Source organism: Apteryx rowi, unplaced genomic scaffold (assembly GCF_003343035.1).
Source record: "Apteryx rowi isolate R43461 unplaced genomic scaffold, aptRow1 scaffold_72, whole genome shotgun sequence".
Classification (NCBI taxonomy): Eukaryota; Metazoa; Chordata; class Aves; order Apterygiformes; family Apterygidae; genus Apteryx; species Apteryx rowi.
In genome coordinates, this window is record NW_020451005.1 from 1,705,930 (window position 1) to 1,729,075 (window position 23,146).

General features: G+C 35.3%; 1 protein-coding gene across 1 annotated transcript in view; it reads left to right on the plus strand.

Annotated features, from left to right (window-relative positions):
* Positions 1 to 23,146, plus strand: part of TTC29 (tetratricopeptide repeat domain 29) — a 152,259-nt gene that overhangs the window by 67,259 nt on the left and 61,854 nt on the right. The window contains exons 9-11 of the mRNA XM_026087532.1: positions 757 to 969; positions 4,635 to 4,720; positions 20,907 to 20,998. Coding sequence (XP_025943317.1) covers positions 757 to 969; positions 4,635 to 4,720; positions 20,907 to 20,998 — 391 coding nt within the window. The remainder of the gene's footprint in view (positions 1 to 756; positions 970 to 4,634; positions 4,721 to 20,906; positions 20,999 to 23,146) is intronic.

Here is a 23,146-nt window from a genome sequence, read left to right on the forward strand (position 1 = left end):
AAGGATCTACTTGCATGTTCAAGTGAATTAAACTTTATTTTCAAACTTTATTTTGCCTCAGAGGTGTTTGAGTAACTGAAGACCTTAAAGTATATTACTTCAGGCTCAATTAGTCTGTAAGGCTGCTTACTGCATTAGTAGTTCATGCTCTTCCAGTAAACTTACTATATAAATTCACCAGAGTTTGCCTAGCAATAGTTGTTGAATAAATTCCTTTGTGTATAAATTTATTTTTCTTTAATTAATTTATTTGAATAAAGAATTCTTTTCTGCAGTTTTGGTACCTCTGTTCTCCACATCTTTCAGCACAGGTTTTCATTATGGAGAAAGGAACTTGAGGAACAGTTTGAACTGTAATAATTTATGCATAGATGTGATTTTGAAATATGAGATCCACAAAGGCTATATTCATGATTCTGTAATAGATTTATTTTCTGGAAAATTCTGACTTTGCATCCTTGGGATCATACATCCCCAACACTGTGAACTACAAAGGAAAGCTAATTTCAAAACCTGCCTATGCTTGATGTTAATTGACTTGTACTTTGTGTGATAAGTTTGAATTAGGATATTAGTGGTAGCTGTAAAATTTGACATTGTTTTCCAGTGATCTCTAAGTTATTTATTGAAGATTCTTGAAAAATTTGTGAAATGATTGGAATACAACTTACTTTTTAATGAGAAAATGGTTATACACTAATAGCTTTTCAAAGATTTTGTGGATTACTGGTTGTAATTATGAATGACATTTTTCAGGTAATATCATGAAAGCTGCTGAACACTATGAAGCATTTTATGAGCTAACAGTGGGTTCGACATGGAAGGATGAGACAGGACGTACTTACAATTCACTGGCATGTGAACATCTCTGGAAAATATATACAGTTCTAGCAGACAAAATGCTAGAAGTTAAAGAACACCAACAGGCCATCAAAACACTAATAAAAGCTTTAAAAATGGCAAAAGAAGGTAGGTTGAAAATAACACTTTCACAATCCTTTATTCGATGTGCATGCCATGATTTTCCCAAGAGTAAGCAAAAATTGTCAAGTGTTTGACTGGGTGATTATTTCCTATGAAATACAAAAACAAATGCTATCAATACACTTCCAAGTCTCACTAAAACAGAAATGCCTTCTTTCTGGCAACAAAGATTCCTGAAAGCTTTATCTTAAAAACAAAACAAAACAAAACAAAAAAAGTCTTGTGGAAGTAATAGTATAGAATAGTGAACCTGTAACCAGAAAGTGTGGTACTGGTGGAAGTTGAAATTGTGATTGGCTAGTTGCTGCCAATTTGGCAATTTTTGAATGATGGTACCAGCTGGATCACTACCTTTTCATTCTACATAGGTATTTAGTAATTTTGAAAACAAAACAGTTTTCTATTGTAAAAAAAAGAAAAAAAAAGATTTTTTCTTGTATCATAATACATGTAAATAGTTTTAAACCTAAACTAAACAAATGTTTTAGATGATGGCTGAATGAAGCTTTGTCCATGTGTGGATAGGTTCAAAAACTCCTGGAGAAATTAGAATGGCATTTATGCCGCATGGCACACTATATATAATGTGGGATGTTGATCAGGTAGAAAAAATTGCCCTAGAGCAGTTATTACTCTGTATTATATTGCTCTGTATTGCTCGGGAGTATTGCGCACTCCAGAGCACAGTATTACACAGGAAAGGGAACAGAAATGAGATGCAAGTCTTCCAAGTTCATTTTAACAGAATATGCATCATTGTCGAGATTTTTGAGGTAACTTAGTACTACTTGTTTGTCAGAAGATGCTGTTAGGTGTCTGCTTCTACAGACTTACTTTTCCTAGAAAAATTATTATTGCAGTGCTTTGGAGAAGTAGGATAGAAGATCTTGAATAATCATCTTTTCCAGGCACAGCAATTCAAGAGCCTTTCATAGTATTCCTAAAGGGGAATATTTTGCATATGAATTGCACATACAATTACTATGTAATATTAATTCAATATTTATCATTGGATACATTCGTTTTTGAAATTTAATAATGTATGCCCAACGTTGATCTATTAGCCAGTCTTCAAGTAGTATTTGGGATAGATAGATTTAAGCTATCAAAAAGGGCAAAAATTTGAAAATATTTTCAAATTTTAAAATGAAATTTAACACAAATAAATACATGACTACACAAGTAGAGAGTACAGCAGAGCAATATATATATAACAGTGTAAAATATATAAGCCCAGGCAAGCTTCTAAAAAAGAAATATCTTTATTAGACCAGCGGATACTATTGGAAAAATAAGCTCTTGGACATCCAAGCCTATGTGTTAACTTTGCCATTTATTACTTGAAAAAGTGCCTGTGAATTATATCTCTTTCAGGTTCTTGATTATATTATGTCTTCGATGATACTAATTTTAAAGAATGAAAATTACTCATGTTGCCTTACCCTATGAATTATTTTTTAAAAGATGATTTAAAATCTAAATACTTTTATATGGTCATTTTAAGGAATAAAGCAAACAGTACTTTGGGAACAAGGTTTCAGTTCTTTCCATTTTAAATGTTTCATTTGTGAGTTTATCTGGTTGAGTAACTAATTCTTTAAATTTAACTGCTAAATAACCTATTATGCTATTATCCACAATTTATAAGAGTAGATCTGTTTTGAGAATTGCCTGTTTAGATCTTTTGTCTTGAGTATGTACCTAAATACTGAGAATGCCAATACAATTAATCATTTGAAGAAGGACATGTGTACCCAAAAGCTTCTCCATTTTTCCAGCTGTATCTGTTGATCAAATACAAGATTTTAGCTATTCCTACAACTGTTGTCTATCTTACATGCTTAAATCATGGCTACAGTGAAATTACTGCTACTAGTTTTTACTGTACCTAGAAGAATTGTAAGCATGTGCTGCTCATGAACTTTCCCATCAAGGTCTGCCTATTGCTAGCAAGGGAAAATTTCATGGAGCTAAGAGATTGTCAAAATGAATCTGATGCCTTTCCAAAACTTACTTTGACCAGGCGGATGTCCCAGTGCCCTTACTTCAAATCAATCATTTTCTATAGCTTCCTGAGATGTTTAGTAATACAACAACGCACAGTACAATTGCCATTTAAGCTTTTAGATCTCCTTTCACAAGTCTTCCAGTCCTGATTCAAGAACTGTAGCCTCTGTCTCAGAAGCCCTTATTTAACAATTTATTTAAGCTCATACTGGCTCTGCCCGCTCATCCTTAATATCCATTATGTCCTTCTGGACCTGTATCTATGTTTATGTATTTTCTGAATTAGGATTAGATATTACCTGCTTCAGTCTCTACAGTGACTGTTCTTAGGGGAAAAGGGAACTTTTTTATACACCTGGCAACTTTTTTCATGTTATTCCTCTGTGAAACCATATTTCTCTATTCTTTTGCCTCTTTAAGCCTTTTGGGGGATTTTGAATATTGGAAAAGACCAGCAGGGTTTTGAGTCGCAGGCTTTTCATGTGTTTATGTAACACATTGAGTATTATGGATAGAGTATTTCGGTGGCGTTAGTGATTGTAGCACTCAAAGAGCTCCAGAACTATATGTAGGCATCTGTGAGTTGAAGAATATGAAGGATATATTCGACTGTGAACTCTAAGTAAATAATCTCCCTTTTCATTGCAATTATATGTATGTGTTTTATAAAATATCTTGATATTCAGTTATGTTTCCAGTTCCTTTTCTGCTTTTTATTGTGTTTGAACGTATGGATATTGAGCAATGGAAAGATGAGATTTTTGGCAATTCTTTAATATAATTTTCCATACAAATTAATTTTTTATTGATGCCCATGTTCTGGAAGGATATTTTTGATATATTGGGATACATTAAGCATTTCTAACATTAATTTATATAAATTTCAGTATTGAATGGATGGTTTTCTATTGAGGGAGCAGTGCAAAAAGACCAGCAAGCAGTGTTTGATGTTTGTTAAAACAGTAGTTAGTGAAATAAAATTTGGCATGGAAAAATGTAGTGCACATCAGTTAGCAACTGCTTCTGTGGAATTTTCTGGGACTACTACTTGCAAGTATAAGTTATCCTGGCTCTTAGCTATTCTAGCCTACAATAGCTTGCAAAATAGCCCTGAGAATAAGAAACATGAACCTGATCCACTGGTAGTTATCTCTTAGTGTCTCACTAAGATTCTGTCCAGGTTGGGAGAGTATCTGGGTCAACATATTTTGTGTTTATACATTATAATGCATTATACTTTTTAGCTACTTTATATTTAGAGAGAGAGATACTGCTCTGATTTTCTAATGTGAATTCTGGCTTTTTTAATGTGAAGACAGTACTATTAAACAATTCATGATAGAGAACCTTACAGCGCATATTAAATTGATTGTGCTGCATCACAGGCAAACATTTTCTCTAACTTTATTTGTTGAACTTTCTTATTGAACTTTAAATCCATAGCCTTTATTTCTAATTACCTCCAACTATATTTAGAAAACAGATATTTTTGGAAAGAAATAAATGGCAAGGATAAGGAAAAGGAAAAACTTACAATAATATTTAAATATCTGCATATTATTTAAAGAGCTGCAAAAACTGTCCATAATAATGTAATTTTGTTCAGACTACACTGGTAACTATAACTTTAATCCTTTCTTTAGGAGGTGATATGAAGATGGAAGGAGAAGCTGCCTATTGCTTAGGTTTAACATATCATTTTGCTGGAGAAGAACAGACAGCAATACCAGTAAGTTTATTTTAAAGTTGCTTTATTTAGCCTTTCCCAATGTCTTCCTCTAGCTGCTTGGTATCTTCATAGAAGTTTTGGATAGTGGAAAAGATATAGAGAGATTTGGCTTACAGACCTTGTATCTAGTTCCGTAGACAGGGAACCATGTGGTTTAAGAAATTATGGTTTTGAAAAGTTCCAGAACTTAGGGAGTCCAGGTTTCTGGCCTTGGATCTTTAGAAATAATATAAGTTGGAAACTTAAGCTACACATGGCTAACTTCCTTTTCCTGTATTCATACATATACACACACACACACACATATATATGCACATATTCATACATAATGTAAACAATTGCATCATTTTTGGAAGTAAGGAAACAAGTTTGATATGGCACCTTTGTGAGCAAGTTACAAATGTATCAGTCCACATGTTTTGCTTTTCCAAACGTCAGGAATGTGGAAGAAATGTGATTTGCTTTTGGTGTCAACAAGCTGTGGTACTGATGTAATCCCTGTTGTTGATGCTTGAGTTCATGCTCCTCTTGTCTTGTTTCCCTTGAGCTTCCCATAGATGACAGTTAAGGAAGGTGAGAATTCTACATGTGATAACTCCAGAAAAGGGTTCCTCTAGTCCATCATAGGTCAGTGTGAGAGGAAAGCTTAGTATCAATTTGATTTGTCTGTACTGGTCACCAGAGTAGTAACAGTCTTCCAGAACCAATTTAAAATATTTTGGGAAAATCTAATTGTTTGAATATGTTTTGTCCATGGTTATTGCAAAGGCCGTTAATCAGGTGGACAATTACTTTTTCTATTCCTGTTTGTTCCTTGAGTTAACTGTGGAGTGACTCTGAATTTTTTTAGTGAACACTTTTTATGGAGAGGGTTCTTCATGTTTTTTTTGTGTTTGTTTATCTTGTTTGGAGATAGATCAGGAGAAGTCGTACAGTGAATTGAGCCTGGGGGTTTCACTATGGCTTGCTTGTGTTCTGTGATGTAGGATGGATGCTGGATGTCTCTCCTCAAATATGCTGTTGCATACTGTTAATGATTTGTGATAAAATTTTTTCAGAAGTTCTTGACTGTCTTTATACATAGTTCTTCAATGCTATAGGCCTTTCTTCTGTGTAAATAAACTGAATTCTGGAAAGTAGGAGGTGCATGTTGTAAGATAAAGAATTTCTAGTTTCAGAAAAGCCAGAGAACCTGCTCTCACATCAGTTTCAGTTAGAGTCTGCAGCTGAATGTGAAGGTATTTCAAAATGAGAAAGCTGCATGTAATTTTATAAAACTGTATCTGATGGTTGCAACAGCAATGAAAGAGAGGATATTTGATCTCTTCCAACAATACAGTTTGACAGATTAGGCTAGAATTTCTTGTGCTGAAATTCATCTACATCTGCATTGTTTTTTGACTGACAAGCTTGAAGGCATTTTTACTGTATCAACTTTTCCTATTAAGTTTTTGAGAGTCACAATAAGCTGTGTGGGTGATGAAGAGCAGCAAGGTAAATAAATGAGCTAAGTAAAGAGTCTGCTAGCCCATCTGATCTCTGCATCACAGGAGAAAGTTTTAAACCAACAAGACTGTGTAGTCTCCATGATAAACAAAGGATCAGACCAGCCCTGCCAAAAATTTTAGATGTCCTGATAATGTTTCTTGAAGGTCCATTTTGCTTAGATTTTATTTCTACTCCTTTCCATCTTCTCCCCTCCCCCCCAAAAAAAAAAGTTACAGTGATCATTTGGAAGTTCATCTTTTTTTTATCATGTGAAGAATATTTTTTTAAGGAAGAATTTGGAACCTTATATTTTGTAAGGTAATACTATTAATTTAAAATATATACATAATAGTTTGTGTCTATTTTTTTAATCTTACAAAAATACCTGGCAGGTATGGAAAGTGAAGTGCATTTTTATGAAGAAGGAAAGAAGGTCTCTATAGTACAAAACATAAATGATCTACTTTACGTTAGAGTGTAAAATGTTGTTTTAACTGTAGTGAAAATATTAATACTTTGCAGTATAAATAAGTATTCCTGAAATAGTGACATTTCAAATAGCATAACATAGGAAACCTGTGAAGTATTTTCATACAGAAAATATATTGTGCATTATGGGAGTAAGAAAAAGGGGTAGAATTTTAGTTCAGACTTTCCTTTTGTCCTTAACAGTGATCAATATAGACAGCAGTAAAATATCAGTGGTTGACAGTGCTGTTGAGCACAAGTTGTCTTCACTCTCCAATTAGAAATCATTGCTTAAAATTTACCCTTCTGTTCTCAGTTTAATGGTCTCTGTATCCAAGGGGAGCTCAGATGCTTACAGAGATGAAATCATTGCATCCTGTTCCCAGAGGACTACTGGTTATCATTACACATAACATGCAGACAATACTGGTAGGAGCCAGTTTGCCTCATGGTAATATGTAGTTCATCACCAGCTTCTGTAGCATGCTAAAGAGGTCTTGCCACACAGCTTGGGACTATTCGGGTGTAGACTCAGGGGTCTCAGCAGTTATTTTCCTGTTTTGCATCAGTTTTTTCATCTTTATCCTTTTGTGCTGTGGTCCACCTCAGGCAGTCTCCTTCTAGGGGAATCTGAAAGGAGCAGCTGCTACAGATACCATTTCCTCCAATTGTTGCCACTTGGTTCCTTTTACTGTTTCGTGTGTTACTCCCTCCCCCAACATGCACACACACTAGCATGCAGATAAACTTGTTTCTCTTTCATTCATGTCTTCTAGCAGAGTGGAGAAGCATATGTTCAAAATATTCATTATCTGATGCAGTAATTAAAGGTTGAAATGATTAAGCTGCAGCCTATTATATCAAAAATATGCAGTCATTTTGTATTGAATGGGCTATTTTTGTTGGAGAAGGTTTTTTATTTGCTAGGCACTTGGTGTATAATCTGACATAATTTGATTTGGTGTATAATCTGTATAAATTGATTTAATTTTATTTGATACATATGATTGATTTCAGTGGACCTACTCAGATGTAAAAACATAAATATGTGCAAGTCTGAAAGCCTGAGAACTAATTATGTTCAATATCAGTGTGGTATGTTCATAATATTTTTCATATCATCTGGTTTATAATCAAGCGTAACCGCTTACCCCCAAATATGACACTAAATATTAATGGCTTACATAACATAGACTTTATCTTAGGCATTATAGATTTTGCCAGGGAAAGGTATCTATCTAGGTTAATATTACAGTAAGAGTTACTACTTGGTTGTTTTTCCTCAGACTTGTATAAAAAAATAAGTATTAAGTGAAACACATCTGTGTCATTAGAAGTCTTGAATAAGGTAGAGTGCTTGACGTCAGAATTTTCTTCTAAGCTGAACTTTGAAGAATACTTCAAAGAGTTGGGCATTTAGGATTTTTTGTCTTTCAATTAGAGGTGCATCCCAAATTGTCTGGAAAATCCCAATCCTCATACCTACCTTATCTAAGCATTTGTTTATTTCTGAGTTTTCCTTTATTTTGGATGTTGAATCCTGTATTTCAATAGGTTACATATCTAAGTAATAGAGGCACTGTTCATGAATACTCCGAGTCATGCCAAAATAAATGTGGTAATTTATGACATAATGCCATATGCATGAATTGGCAGAATTACAATATAAAAGCTACAGTCATAAAATTATYGAGAAAATTTATGAACTTATAAAGACATCTTCACATCCCAAATGACCCCATTAAAGTAATCAGTGGTGATTTATGACTATAAGGTTAATTTCCAAAAAAGTTTAAATCAAAACAACTGAAAATTTGACTTCAATTCCTGCAGCTAAAGAGAATGTAAGTAGATATATCTGGGATGCAGACAGTCTAACATTAGTATACACAGTATGTTTTATCCAGTTATATTTATTACATCTAATCATATAGATTAGGCCCATATTTATGCATCAGTTTGGCAGGTCAAGGAGGATCTTACCAAGTAAAAAACTCCAAAAGGTAGATTGAATTTTATGCTCTATTCTCCCATATATTTTGAAAGGTAGTTGAGCAGAAAGAGCATTATTCCTTTAAAGTTTGCTTACTTTTCTAGTGCATCGCTAGAAGACTGAACTTAAAGACATGTTTCTGCAAATGATGTCTGGATAGACCACTGAGTTTAGATTTAAGCTTTCATTACTGTCACTACAGAAAGAAACACTTAAACAGAGACTCAAGAAAGGCATCACAAGATACTATTCAATGCAAATGATTTCAGACTTGCTTTTATTTTTAACATTGTCCTTTATTCACCTATAACTGATATTTAGCCATTATTAATGAAGTGTAACATTCTCAGCTTAGCAAATGAGGTCATATGCTTGAAAAGACATCTTAGCATCCAAACTTAGACAAGGTCTCATCTTTCCTAGAGGCTTCATTTTTATTGAAGCAATTCTTAAATTGTTCTTAAAACTGTAATGGTGTAGGAAGGGGTTTTTTTGTATGTGAGGAGTAAAAAAATTGGACAAAACTGAGTCATTCTAGTGAAGGTAGGCAATTTTGATTATCTTGACACTGACAATGGATTATGTACAGAGAAAGGTAGTCTTCGTGAAGGTCTGGAATTAGTGAGCCAATTTTCAAATTTTCAAACATTTCATGTTTCTGAGCAGTCCCTCTGCTTTAGGCACTAATGAAGACAGGAGGTAAAAAATTATGAGAGAACAATTAGTACTGGTAGTGGAGGTAAAAAATTATGAGAGAACAATTAGTACTGGTAGTGAACTGGTCCTGACGAAATAGACTGACTCTAATACTGATGGAATTAAGAAATTATGAATTATTTGAGTTGAGAACCTTAAAGAAGACCTGAAACTTCAGGAAAGAGGTGAATGTTTGAACATTCAGTTACTTTTGTTGTTGTTAATTTAGCACTTAAGTCTTAAAGTGAAAGAAAGATCTAATTTTTTTTATTTGGATATAAAAGGTAACAGTCTCTCAGTGAAGGAAGAATTTCTTCTTTTGGTTTAATTTAGAGATAGTCATTTTCCTATCCTGACAGTTTCATGAAAACCTGAATAAAAACAGGGGAAAAGAACCAAGTAGCTCTGAGGTGTATTGGCGTTGTTTTCCTTTAGTACTTTTCCATATACCATGTAACTTTGCACCTTGGTGATATGGTGTCCACTTCATTTGCCTTGGAACAAGGTATTATCTTTCTTTTGAGTCCATGGTTGAACTCACTTTTTGCTTTGTTAACGGCATCAGAATAGAATAGCTCCCCTCAGTAAACTGAATTTTTGTCAGAAGAAATGTATCATAAGAATCCTCTTTGTGAAAAAACCCTCTTACATGCAGTGCTGCTGCAGAATTAGAATAATCAAGTTATGCAAAAATCATAGAGCATGAAAAATAAGAAACAAATGGAATAGATAAAAAATCTGTTACTTACTAACAAGCAAATCAGAAGATTATCAGATTATTTCCATGTTTTGCCATAACAACAATAAAAATAAATGTAATAGAACTTGTTGATATCGATCCTTACTCTTCAGGAGTCTCATGTTCCATAAGACCAGCTACCAAAACGCCATAAACACACGGACCTTCATCTTGGCTGGTATGACTTCAGATCTAATCATACATATACCCAAAGGAGCAAGTCAGTGCACTGCAGTTTTGACTGCACTTTCCGTTAGATAACTTTAAAACACCCTTTCAGGATTTTAGGGCTATCTGCCTACTGCTTTCTCAGGAATCTGAATATGAGTTGGTGACAAAAAGTTTATAACCCCAATTTGGGGGTATGGAGTGGGGAACATTTTTTGTTTGTGTGTTTGCTTTTAATCCCAAAGCAGTATGACAGTTGCTGGGTTTATGTATATTTATAAGGTTTATGTAGCTTTATTTAAAATACATATATTAAATATCTTGAATATGGAAGTCAGAATGAAATCATATTTAACATATCAAATGGGGTTTCCCAAACATATATCTATTTACTTTTCATAAGACTTTGACCCAGAGAATCTGTTATGAAACCACAAGTCGTATTATTACATTATACACACACCTATGCGCATACAAACACACAGAGTGTATGGGTTTCCATGTATGGAGGGGGCTGCACTGTGACGTTAATAATAATTATTACATACTTTATCAATAATAATAATAATAATAGCTATTATCCTAAGATCAAGAGAAATATTCATAAAGCTCCAAATCATTTCCACAAAATTTTAGCTAGCTGTTACATTTGAACTCAAAAGAAGCAAAATGTAACTTACTGGAGGTTTGCTTAGCACTAACATGCTAAGCATGTTCAACAGTTGAGGACGAAGCCGTAAAAACTCCTCAGACTGCTCTGCAAGGGAGTAAGAATATCCTTGCACCTGTTTTTTGCCAAGGTATAGAGGGCAGAGCAGTCAGCAGCCATGGAGAATGAGTGGAGCCTTGCTCTGGCCCTGCCTTTTGGTGTAGGAGATTGGATGGAGCAATATTCTGCGCTAAATGTATGGCCAGCATAGATGGTTCTTCCCTCTGTGTTCCCAGGAAAGATAGGAGCAAGGCTGTGACTACAGCTATACAATGTCCATTTTATGGCATATAAGGTTATGATCAGTCCATTTGCCCTGGTGGAGAGTTCTAAAACTAAATGCTGTCTTCTGTGAGTTAAAAGATGTGATTTAGGCAGACATTTTGTGCTTTTTGTGTTGAAACTCTTTTCTAGAGCAGCTAATAAAAAATGTTTTAAATAACTGCTGTTATACAGATTTCAATTTGTTTCATTCCCATGGATTAGGAACAAAAGAGACAAAGCTGCACAACTGTATGTTACAAAGGTTATTTACTTCTCCTGCTTTAGACTATATTGGGTTTCCAACTTAGGTGTGCCAAACCTTGTAGCCTAAATGCTGTGTATATTCAAGGGAAGGCAAAAGACACAGAGCACCAATGCTTCTATTATCTGAAAGACAACAGTGTGAAAGGTCCTCAGAACTGTCAGTACTAAGTCCATTAAAGAAATTACACATATTACACCCAGAACTACAGGAAAGGACTGCAAGACTTTATAAGAATTTTTTAATTCATTTAGATAATATACTTACAGAAGTCAGACTTTTTACATGTTTTAAAAAGTGGAGTGTTTGTACCCACACTGTACAAACTTTGGAATTTCAGTACTTAAATGCAAATATATTCATAATCTGAGGTGTTTTGTTTTCCTTTGTATACTTCAGTTCAAATGAACAAGCTTTTAGAAAAAAAAATCTATGAAGTAAGGTTTTTTTAAATTAGATTGGTTTCTCAATTTGGTATAGTTCAAGCTACAGCAATTCACTTATTTAATATGTGTTTAAATTCCACTACAGTTATTCCCATTGACTACAAGAGGATAACTCATATATTCAGCAAATGCTTAACTTTGCTGGATCAGAACCCTCAATAGCTAGATGGGAGAGGGGGAGGTCTTGATTCAGGCATCAAATCTTAAGGAATTTAAAACTTATCCTTTGACAGATGAGTAATCTGAGAAGTTAAAACACTGAAGTGTGCCAGTTCTATAGTACAAAACCTAGAGCTTGCCTGCTTCGTTGCTAGAAGCAATTTGTTTTGCTGTTTTGCTTTCAGCTTATGTATTATTTCAGAGCTGATCAAAAGAATTGGTAGCAAAGTGTGAAATAAATTGTACTTCTAAATAAATCGATTTAACATTCCTTGGTGCTTTAAGTGATTTTAGTAATATTAATATTTAAAATATTTCTGTCTGAAATCTTTTTATGACTACATATAGCAATAATAGCCACCATTTCATTCTGCCGTTTTTCATATTAGAATATTACACAGTAAACAATGTGAAAATATTATCTTTTAGCATTGAAATGGATGCACGAGATTTCAAATGTCTATTTGCATGTAAATGACTCAAGTTTTATTCAGTCAATAAAAACAGTCTATTAATCCTTTTACTACATTTCTTACACAGGCTAAAACTTGCAGAATATCAGGTTTTCAGCCAAATGAGAACTTTTCCTTAACTTTCATACATGCATACAGAAAAATGTATTTTTAACTGATTTAAATTTTTAAATACCTTCCTAGTTTGTCTCTGAATTTTTTACCATTGTGTTATGCAAATTTGAAGTTTGGGTTTTTTGCTTTCAGCTAAGAAAATTTTTCTGGTAAAAATACCAGTTCATGGATAAACTAAAGTTATTAATAAGCTTGAAGCAGAATATTGATAGGTGCTTTGTCTAAGAAGGAATGGGCATTGAAGCATGCACATACATACACTATGATATAAGAGTCTTAGGCGGCTCTAGCAAACTGACAGCTGGGTACATTCACGTAGACACAGCAGTGTGATTAAAAGCAGTCCAGACATCTGGATCACAGTGCTGCTGTACAAAAACATTTGTGAACAATTCAGATAGTTGTACTTACCCAAATTTCCAGTCTTGTCCACCTCTTTCTCATTGTTTCTTTCTCCACCTCTGCCTGTCTTTGTCTTTTATGTACTTGAGGAATCTCATTTTTCCTTTACAAGTCACCTCCATCTGCTTATGTGTCAGAGTGGCCCTTATGCCACATCATATTGAGGAATTCTCAAGATGAAGGACTGTATTCACATCACTACTTCTGTCTCAGCACTGTTTCATGCTTGTCACTGCTCAGCACTCAGCGCCACACTGGCTTGTTTTGTCAATAACCATTTATTTGTTGCTGGAATAATAGCAACCATTACATCTGACCTCCCTGTTTCATCAATTATGGATAGATTATTGGATGTGAACATCTGCAAAAGCTTGCTGTTGAATTTACCTCCTGGCTGGGATTAGATAAAGAATTAAACTGTTGTTTGTTGTCAGGCCAAAACTCTACTGGGAAGGCAGGGAATTCCAAGACTAGCAGGCTCCCATCAGCAAGCACCAAAAATTGTTTAGTATTGCCACCGTTTCCCATAAGATCGTAGCCATTTATTATTTACACTTATTACTAGTTGTTATAACATACTTGATAAAAGCTCTTGGCAGGCATAGTGTTTCCAGCTATTGTCACATCTGTCAGGATGGAAAGGATACATAAACTGTTTTTTCCTCTTATATTGCTGTTAAAGGGTAACAGATGAAGCTTCTTCACTCTAGACTGTTATACCATGCTTTATTTTGAAGAAATGTGTCCACAATGACTGGTTTTTAAAACATTACATTCTGGTTCTAAATAAAGATTGCAACAACCTTTGCTAGAGGAATGTCTCTTGCAGTAAAGATTTTAGATTGCACAATAATAACATACTAAAATATCTGGTTTTGAGGTTTGTGTGTGTTTCTGCACTGAAGGAACTGTCTCTTTTTGTTTTGTTTTAATAAACTGCTGTATGAGGTAAAGTACAATAACTAATAAAATGATGGCCACATTCCTACAAAGTTGTAGTTACAGAGAATCACAATTAATATTGTTGTTAGTAGCACAGAAGGCTGGTATTAAGAATAGTAATACAGAAGAAATAAGTATGAGAACAGAAGTTAACGTTTATTCAATCATCTATACATTTCATGTTTCCTATCCAGCAAAATGAAGCATACAGAGTGAAATCCTGACCTCATGGAAGCTAGTAGAAGTTTGAAATGCCTCTGGGGGAAAAAAGTTTGTTACTGAGTTGCTTGTTTTTACATATCCATTCAGATTCAAAGTAAAATATACATAGAGTGAATATTATGCAAAGTATACAAATAACACTTGGTGCAGGCAACTAAAGAGCCCTAGATCTTATCTTGATAGACATTCTGTTCACTCTGAAGAGTGAAACATTTATCTTCCTGGGGCTCTAATCCTTCAAGCAATCATAAACCCGAGTAACTTGAAGCATATATTACTGTGCATATTATAGAGCATCAAGCTAAATATTGCACTTGATAGCCAAGTATAACAAGGGAGGGAAGAGAACGTGGACTGGATAGAGCAGTTGTCTCTCCTGGAGAGTGTCCTCCAAGCAACACGTTAGTGATAACCGTGTCCTAGCAAGAACCTATTAAAGATCATGAACAAGTGTGCTCCACTTTGCCATTTGACTTGGTCAGAGTTCTGAGTGGATTCTGCTTTCTCTTCCCCCCGTCCCTGATCCCCTTACTGCCAGATGCATGCTTATGCTATGGATTGTCCAAATACCCACGTTAAACTGTCTAAAATAGCAGCTCCTGAACAGGCCAGACAAGTTCTTTTTTCCATGTAGCAACAGTAGCAAAGTTTGTACATTTCTGCTTCAATTTTTTCTGTTCATTTATCAAAACAGTGGAGTCCAGTGTAACTGGATGTGACTAAGGACAAGGAGTTAGTATTCACATTGATCTGAGTTGGTGAATTTCAGTTGTGGAAAAAGAGGGAGAATTAACAATTCTGGCAAATGAGGGACCACTTCTTTCCTCAGCATGGCACCCCATTTTAGTATCCCTTAGTTGTGAGCATACAGGCGGAATGCTGTATTTATGTTCTGGATGCTTACTATGTCTAAATACATTCAGCATTTAACATGGTGCAGCCTGCCATTTGGTTGATAGTATCCAGTACTGGTGTCTTCTTTTCCTGGAATCAATGAGCTCTGCTATAATCAATCCATTATAAGAACAATACAATTGTCTTATTACTGTTTAACTTCTCTCCCGCTGTGTTTTCGCCAATATAAGAATACATTTTGGTTCATATCATGAAACTTCTCCTTTGACATTACTGAGGTATAGCCAAAGCCATAGAACCACTCAAATTATGGTGATAGAAGAATAAAGACAGCACTGGTGCCAAAACAAAATGTGCTTAAGTATGCTGAGGACTGCGTAAACACTGATGAAGACTCAGAAAACTTGGCTACAGTAAATTTGGAAAAAAAATCCCCCAAATTACAGTAGGAGTTTTCTTTCATAAATAAAATGCCATGTAGCTCCACATGGAAAGGGTGTCTCTTGCATGGCAAGAAGACTGGCGGGTTCAGGAGAAAATACACACTCCCAACCCCAAAAAGAATACGAAGAAGAAATTAAAGCTGCATAGCTTTCCTGTAGAGTACTTTTGTGTCTTGTGGAACCCCCTTCTACATGGGCTCAGTAAAAGCGGCTGTGACAGAATGGATGCGTAGGTTCCTCTCTCTAGCACGGAGATACTTCAGGCTCCAAAAGCTTTGCAGATTGGCCCCTCCTTCTGTGGTGAATTCAGACTCAACCAAATGGACGATATGAAAGGCAGCTCTGTGACAGAATCTGTGATTAATTTTTCTTTACAATGATCTAAGCTAATGTAGAGAGACAGGTACAGCCTGAGTGGTTTAAAAGTTTTCATTGTATATTTAAATATACATTTCTTGGTGAGATACTGAAGAGAGTTCACTAAACTGCAAACTAAAATGCCTATGCATAACAGCTCTAATGTCTTTTTCTATTCCACTGGACTGCATATAAAAGATTATTCAGTGATTGTCAGAGCTATGAGGTTTCTCTGAAAGTACATAAGAGGTACTAAGTGGTATGAGACCGACAATCTCACTTGATTACATATTCTGTCTACCAGCACCTATTGTTGGCTCCAGAAAAATATTCTCAAATGCTGCTACCCAGCCTAGGCCTTAGCCTGTTACTGCAGTGCCTGTCAGAAATCATTAGCTAGTGATCTCTTTGACTGATGTTGCAGTTGATTGTCTGGTTTATGTTCAAGCTCTGTAAATGAGACAGAAGCATCTTTATTGCTCACCACCTGTGAAATGAGTAAGCACAGTTAGATTTTCAGAAATCAAAATAAATATATTTCTAATAAAGTTTGATGACAGTATCAAGTGCAAAGCTGAAAGCAAAACTATGTTTTTGTGTTTTTTAAAGTTTCAGTTCTATAAATCAGCATCACCCTATCACATTTTTGGCAGAGTAATATATTTTACCAAAATGATAAAATACTGGTAGTAGCATAAATCTTCTGCTGACTTGGATAGACATTCTTTATTCAACATAAATTCATACCATCGATTTTTACTCTTTTGTCCATTATCCCCATATGCTCACATCAAGGTTTAGCATAGCCTACTTCCTTTTGTGTGTGTGCTCAATATATGCCAAGGAGGTGTGTGTGTGTGTATTTATGTATAAAAAGAATACAGGTGTGATAACAATAAGAAATAAAGGGTGAGATCTGGGGTGGTGGAGGGGGTCAGTGTATGTGTTTTATATAAATGAGATAACCCCTGGAGGGTTGCGGTGGCATAATACTGAGATAACTGAGAAGCAAATCTAGGACTGAGATCTGACTAATATTTTTCTTGGCAAACAAGGTAAACATGACATTCACCACTACCTAGAGAATTATTCCAAGAGCTATGCACCAAATATGCTCTAGTTTGAGGATTTAAGCAGTGCTAGTTACTTTGCTTTATTTTTTAAACTTTAACAAATTGTAGCCACAGCAGACTTGCAAAGACAAAGAGAGATGGTTTTTGTAAACAGCTATGGTGTTCCCACAATAGCTATCCTCCTTCCAGATGCACCCACATCCAGCTTTTAATGCTAAAAAAACAAGGGAGCGTGTACAATGCTTCTTTAAAATTTTATATTTCCATTCCAGATGAATAAAAAGCTTCCACTTCTTTCCCCATGCACCAAGAGAAAATCGGATGATGTTTAGGACAATTATCTGTGATGTGGAAGTCAGAGTAGAAGTCTTCACCCTGCCATCCTCCCATATCCTACATGAATGAGAACAAGTGATCAAAACCCACTGTTCATTTTTGTACTTGACTTATTTTCACTTTATTTGTTTTTTAGCCAGTATTTCTACTGTGGACCTGCAAAAATAGGAAATTTCAGACAGTCAGTGTATGTACATGCAGAGCCAAAAAGTAATTTGTGACCAAAATCAGTGCAGCTTTTATAATTTATTTTAATCTTACCGCATATTTTATTTTTAGAGGTAGAAAGAACCGTACATGATTTTAATCAGTTCAATTGCATGTACTATGATCTTTTTCCACTAGTTTCTAGGAGTATCAAACTCTATTTGAGACAGTATGGAAGTTTTATAGTGGAGTCAAGCATGAACAGGATAAAACTATTTTATCAGCTTGCTCCTCAAAACTTTTGGGACATAAATTAAAAAAACAAAACATTTTGCACTTTCAGCAACTCTAAAGCTCTTAAAACTCTCTCTGTTTTTTTGAAAAGGAAATTCAATCAGATTCATAAAAATATGAAATCTACTCTTTAATGTACATTACCAGTGTAGATTATCTTATGTATTACCATTCGATATCTCCTTACACAATGTTATATAGTGTTATTTACATTTCTTTCACATGAAGAAAATTACCAAGATCACATTTTAATGCATAGTATTTACTTGGAATACTGGAACAGAAACACATTCCCTTAATAAATAGATTTTTGTTCTGTATTCTAAATCATTTCTTCCACTCTTTTGTTTATGTTATGATAGTTGTATTCTCTAAGACCACAAATGCAGCAAAAACTGCACATTCACTGTGCATGTTTGTGTAGGGGTCTTCACCATTAATTATTGATGTGTTCCACCTCTTGTCTGGGTATCCCTGTACTCTGCATATATTGCCCAAAAAATATATAAAAGACCTGTTTCTGAGCTGTACTTCTATCTAAAGGTAGAGCAACTTTCATGAGAGCATGTAAATTCATTTGATCTGACCGGAATAGGTGCTCTCAATACTTATGCACTTGTCAGAGAGCATATAGATCACTGGCCCAGCCATGCCCACTCAGATAGTACTCTCTTGACATATGTATGTCTTTTCTTATACGGTATTCAGAAGTACCCAGACAGATAGGTTGGTTGCTAATATCTCATGAAAATAAATTGGATTGTTTTCATCTCTATTTGTTGTTTTCAGGCTGCTTACAAATTCTGGCAGAGATCACTGCATCAGTTCCACTTGATTTGCAGACATGAAAGCTATATAATTTTTCATTTTAAGTGAAAAATACAGTTGTGCTGTAGTTGCAAGAGATGGGTAGAATCCTGTAATGCTGACATGTTAATCCAGCTTTTTGCCCTTCGCTACCTCTGCCTGTTTTTCCATGCTGAATGTTGAAGGTGAGGAGTAGGTAAGGAGACCCCTTTCCACATCTCCCACATAAAGGGATACTGGGCAATTGTAGCATACAGGGGCAGTACACAGCTCCTTTCCATCAAGAATGTGCCCCTTTCAGTGCCCTGAACATGGTACCCGAAACCTGAGATGCAGACATGAAGAGTGTATTTTATATTTTAATTGATCAAGATTTTCACCTTTTCATATATGTGATTTAATTATTTTTTTGTTTCACTATTGCTTAGAACGGAGCATCCAGTTTGTGTAGAGCAGTAGTAACTTGGAACCAAAATGAGTGCCATTGACCAAAATGGATGAGTGGCTGTAGCAGAGATGTAGGGACCAACCTTTTACTTCAGTTTCTCTGGCTGTGGCTTTTCTCTGGTTTTCATCTGTACTTTTTAGGCTTTGTGAAGAGAAATACAGCAGCCTAAGCCTTAGGCATCTAAGTAACCTTTCTGTGCTAGATGGTAGCCACTAGAGGCCTTGTTTCCTAATTTAATATTGCAGAGGCCGATTTAAAGTAGGAATGATTTTCAATGCAGTGCATACAATTTTCAGAACCTTTTGATGCTGTCATGGCAGGCTTTCTAATAAGGGCACAAATACTACAAAAAGTACTGTAGGTCTTCTGAGTTAAATGGAGAAGCAAGAACTGAATGGAAAACCGAGAAGTGTCTCCTGTGTATGACTGTTACCAACCTGGATTATTAGAAGGACATGCTGCAGGCCTTGACGACTTTGCATAGGCATTCAGTTTAGGGAGAGTTCTGAACTGATGTGACAAGTTCTTAACAGTAGTGTCTGCATTCTCTTTTTGTCGTATCACATGCATCGATAACTCAATTGCCAATGACCTTCAAGTATAAGATTCAGTACTGATGTACATGAAAACAAAATTCTGTCAAGGAAATACTTGAGAGAAGATAAACAGTACAGTGTGTACAATAATCACTTGCTTTTTGCACACACAGAGTTTAAATAACTCAAAAATAAGAGCATTGGCCAGAGATACTCATGTGTATAGTAAGACTCTTTCAGAAACTAAGAAATCTGAGTCATGGGAACAGTAGCAGAAATGGTGATATCAGGAGCATTAGCGCACATAAGTTGTCTCCTTTTGAACCATGCACCTTGCCAATGACGGGGGATGCAGTCTTAATTGAAAATGCTCTATCCTTTACCTCAGGATAAATAGGCATCTTGGGGCCTGCAGGGTACTGTCATGTGTCCCTACGCATTTCCCCATCCCCCTTCAAAGCTGGTAAATGACATTCACTGCTCTTTTCTTGGAAATGTGCAAAAAGGATTTCCATAGAGAGTCTTTGGAGATTTCCTGTGTTCTCATGTGTGTAATAGGTTGGGTCAAGCAACAAAGAGGGAGGGAGGAAAGAATAAGATTTAATTTTTTATGCATTCTCCCTTCATCACCATTGGAAAAAGATGGATGAATAGAGAAATTATGCAATACAGGTGATGTCAGTGTTAAGTTAAATTAAGATCATATGTTTTTATGGAGCAGCTGTAATCCTTCAGTTATGGAAGAGGTCATGACAGTACAGTACATTCCAAACAAGTATTAACAATTGCTTGTGTGCATGAATAATTACTACTGCATATAGCAAAATTATTTACAATATTTTTAAGCCAACTCTAGTTTAAATATATAACCTATAATTTATTCACTTATTTACGCATCCAAATTGTACTAAAAGAAGAGTCTTCATAGTGACAGCTTAAAGAAAGAAAAACAACTTTACAGTGTATTTCAGTGTATCATGTTAAAATGCTATGAATGCAAGGGATACAATCTTAAGATATGAATAGATTTTCATAAAAACACATCCATCTTTTAAATAATCGCTAAGGAAATTTATATTTTGAATCAGGTAGTATCTCTTTGGTTTTTGTGAACTGCCAAAATATAGGGGTTTAAATGCATGTTATATCTTTCTTTTTAATTTGTAATTATTGAATAGTTTCAAACCGCTATAAGTAATGATCAAAAACCTAGTCCTATTGCAGCTAATTAAAAAAGAAATATACAGGTGGGAAAACTTTATTTTTGTATTTCATATGTACACAGTGATTGCAAATCAAAAATGGAAATGCTTAGTATGTTTATTGTTTTTTTCCTGTTTCACAGATTTTGAATACCTCTGTAAAAATCTTCACAGCACTGTGTGATTCAGCTGGCCTAGGCAGAGCATATGAAGCTATAGCCAAGATTCTGGTAAGGTAGGTTAGCACATCCTTGTCTTGCTGTCAGTGCACATTCAATCAACTGTGAAAGACTTAAATTGTTAGAGGTCTGTCGCTTCCCATTACTTACTGCTTAAATTTTAAGCAGTGCCCTTCTTGCAGTAAGTGACCCTTTCATCGAAAGTTATTTTAAACAGGTACCATTTTTTAAAACTGTATAATCCAATCTTTTCTTTACCTGTAAACTATAATATGTTCCTTTTGTTGATATTTTGGGGCTTTTTTCAAAAGTATGGAAGGGACCTTCCTAAAAAATAGAAATCCAGTCATATTTTCCAGGTTAAAAAAACAGAGAACCTTGAAGAATATACCATGCTTCAGTAGGTGCCTTAGTGTAACCTTTGTAGAACTCCTCTGTAAGAGAAGTTTCCATTTATTGTTCTACCTCACTTCTTCTAGGGAGGCATTTTTGTTTTGTGCCTGTACAGGTAAATAGTTTGCTCAAATAACATGTTTGTCTTCATTTTCATTTCAGCAATTGGCATTAAAATCATATTCCAGGTGAATTACTTGGAAATTACTTCAATTTCTTACACAAATAATTTTGACACAAATAATATAGTACAATTACCATATGAACTAGGTAAAAGAAAGATACTCAAACTGAGGGCTGTAGCTTCTTGAGTCATCCTCTGCTTGGGGACTTCAGTGCATATGCTGTATGTTGCAGAGTGGCAAACTGTTTATGGAGGAAGACTTGCTACCAGATCTATTTCTGTGCGGGAAGCAAATTCTCAGATCTGAGTTAGGTGCCTTGTCACGTGGCCTTTCAGATCATATAGGCACCAGTCACAATCACAGTTCTCTTTAGCTCTCTGATGTATAATTCATGGCTATTCATATTCCGTCCTTCCTAAACAAGCACACAGCGTAAAATGTGCCAAAGCCACAAAACAGACTTAGAAGACCAGGTCCCATTTTCAAAAGTGGCTTAGGTCTAAGGCCCTGAGAAAGATTCAGTTGCTGGGACACCAGCTTTTGAAATGAGTGACTATTTCATATTGGCTCCCATGGTACAGTCAAACCCTAGCACTAAGGTGTCTGAGCTCTCAGTAGCATTCATAGATTCCTTGTAGTTAACAAAAAACAGCACTCTGGGTAGAGGGTGACAAGATAACCAGAAGGAAACACCTAGAAAACAGTGTATCTTAATTGCCTCCCAATGGGATTTAGGCATTCTAGAATGAGAGAATATACTTTTCTCTACTCAGAACCTTCTGAACTCAGGTTTCCAATCCCTTTATCTGAAAGATCATGCAAGTGCAAATTCTTTTCTTAAAAGCACAGCTGAAGAAGGAATGGCTGGTGATTTTTTTTCTGCATCAAATCTGTATTCCACACCATCTAGGAGCATTCTCTAGCTACTTGAGATAGGGCAGTCTCACTCACTGCTTTCAGGTTGCTGCAGTTTGAAAAAGAGGAAAAGTAAGAGAGATAGGACTCTCCAGTTTAGTGTATAAGGCATTCTCCTAGGAGAGGGACGTTCTAATTGACTCAAGTGAAGGAGAGTCTCTCTCTCACATCCTGAATGAGGGTTTTACCTGCTGATCTATTGCACAGACAAAGAGACAACCGTAAACCTTTCTTCTGGAAAATGCATGCTGTGGCATTTTTGGTGAAACCAGTCTGGTAGTTATGCCCTGAGAACATTAACCAAATTAAACACCTTACAGGTGTCTTCTTTGAAAGACTTTGAGATAGGCATAAACTGCTCACCCCTGTAAAACATCAAGATGATTTTGGGCATGTTTCAACCATTTGAGAAACTTTTATGTAGAAAAGCCTATGCACCTGTGAACTTAGGGTGCCTTTATTCTTACATTTACTTAAGCAAAAGGACCAAGATTCATAATTCTGAATTTATGTTCCAAAACCTTAATGACTGTCTCATGTAAGATATATAAATCTATTTGTGTATGCGAGTCTTATGTCTTCTTGAAATTTAGTATGACTGAGGATCGTAGACACTTGTGAAACTTTCATCCATTGTCTTCACGGAACTCTTCTGTAAGACGGTCTCACGAATGGGGAGATGCTAGTCTGTAAAACTCATCTATTAGTTGTTTTAAGGTAAATTCCACAATTACTTTCACTATATCACAAGCACCAAAAGCAGCTAAGTAG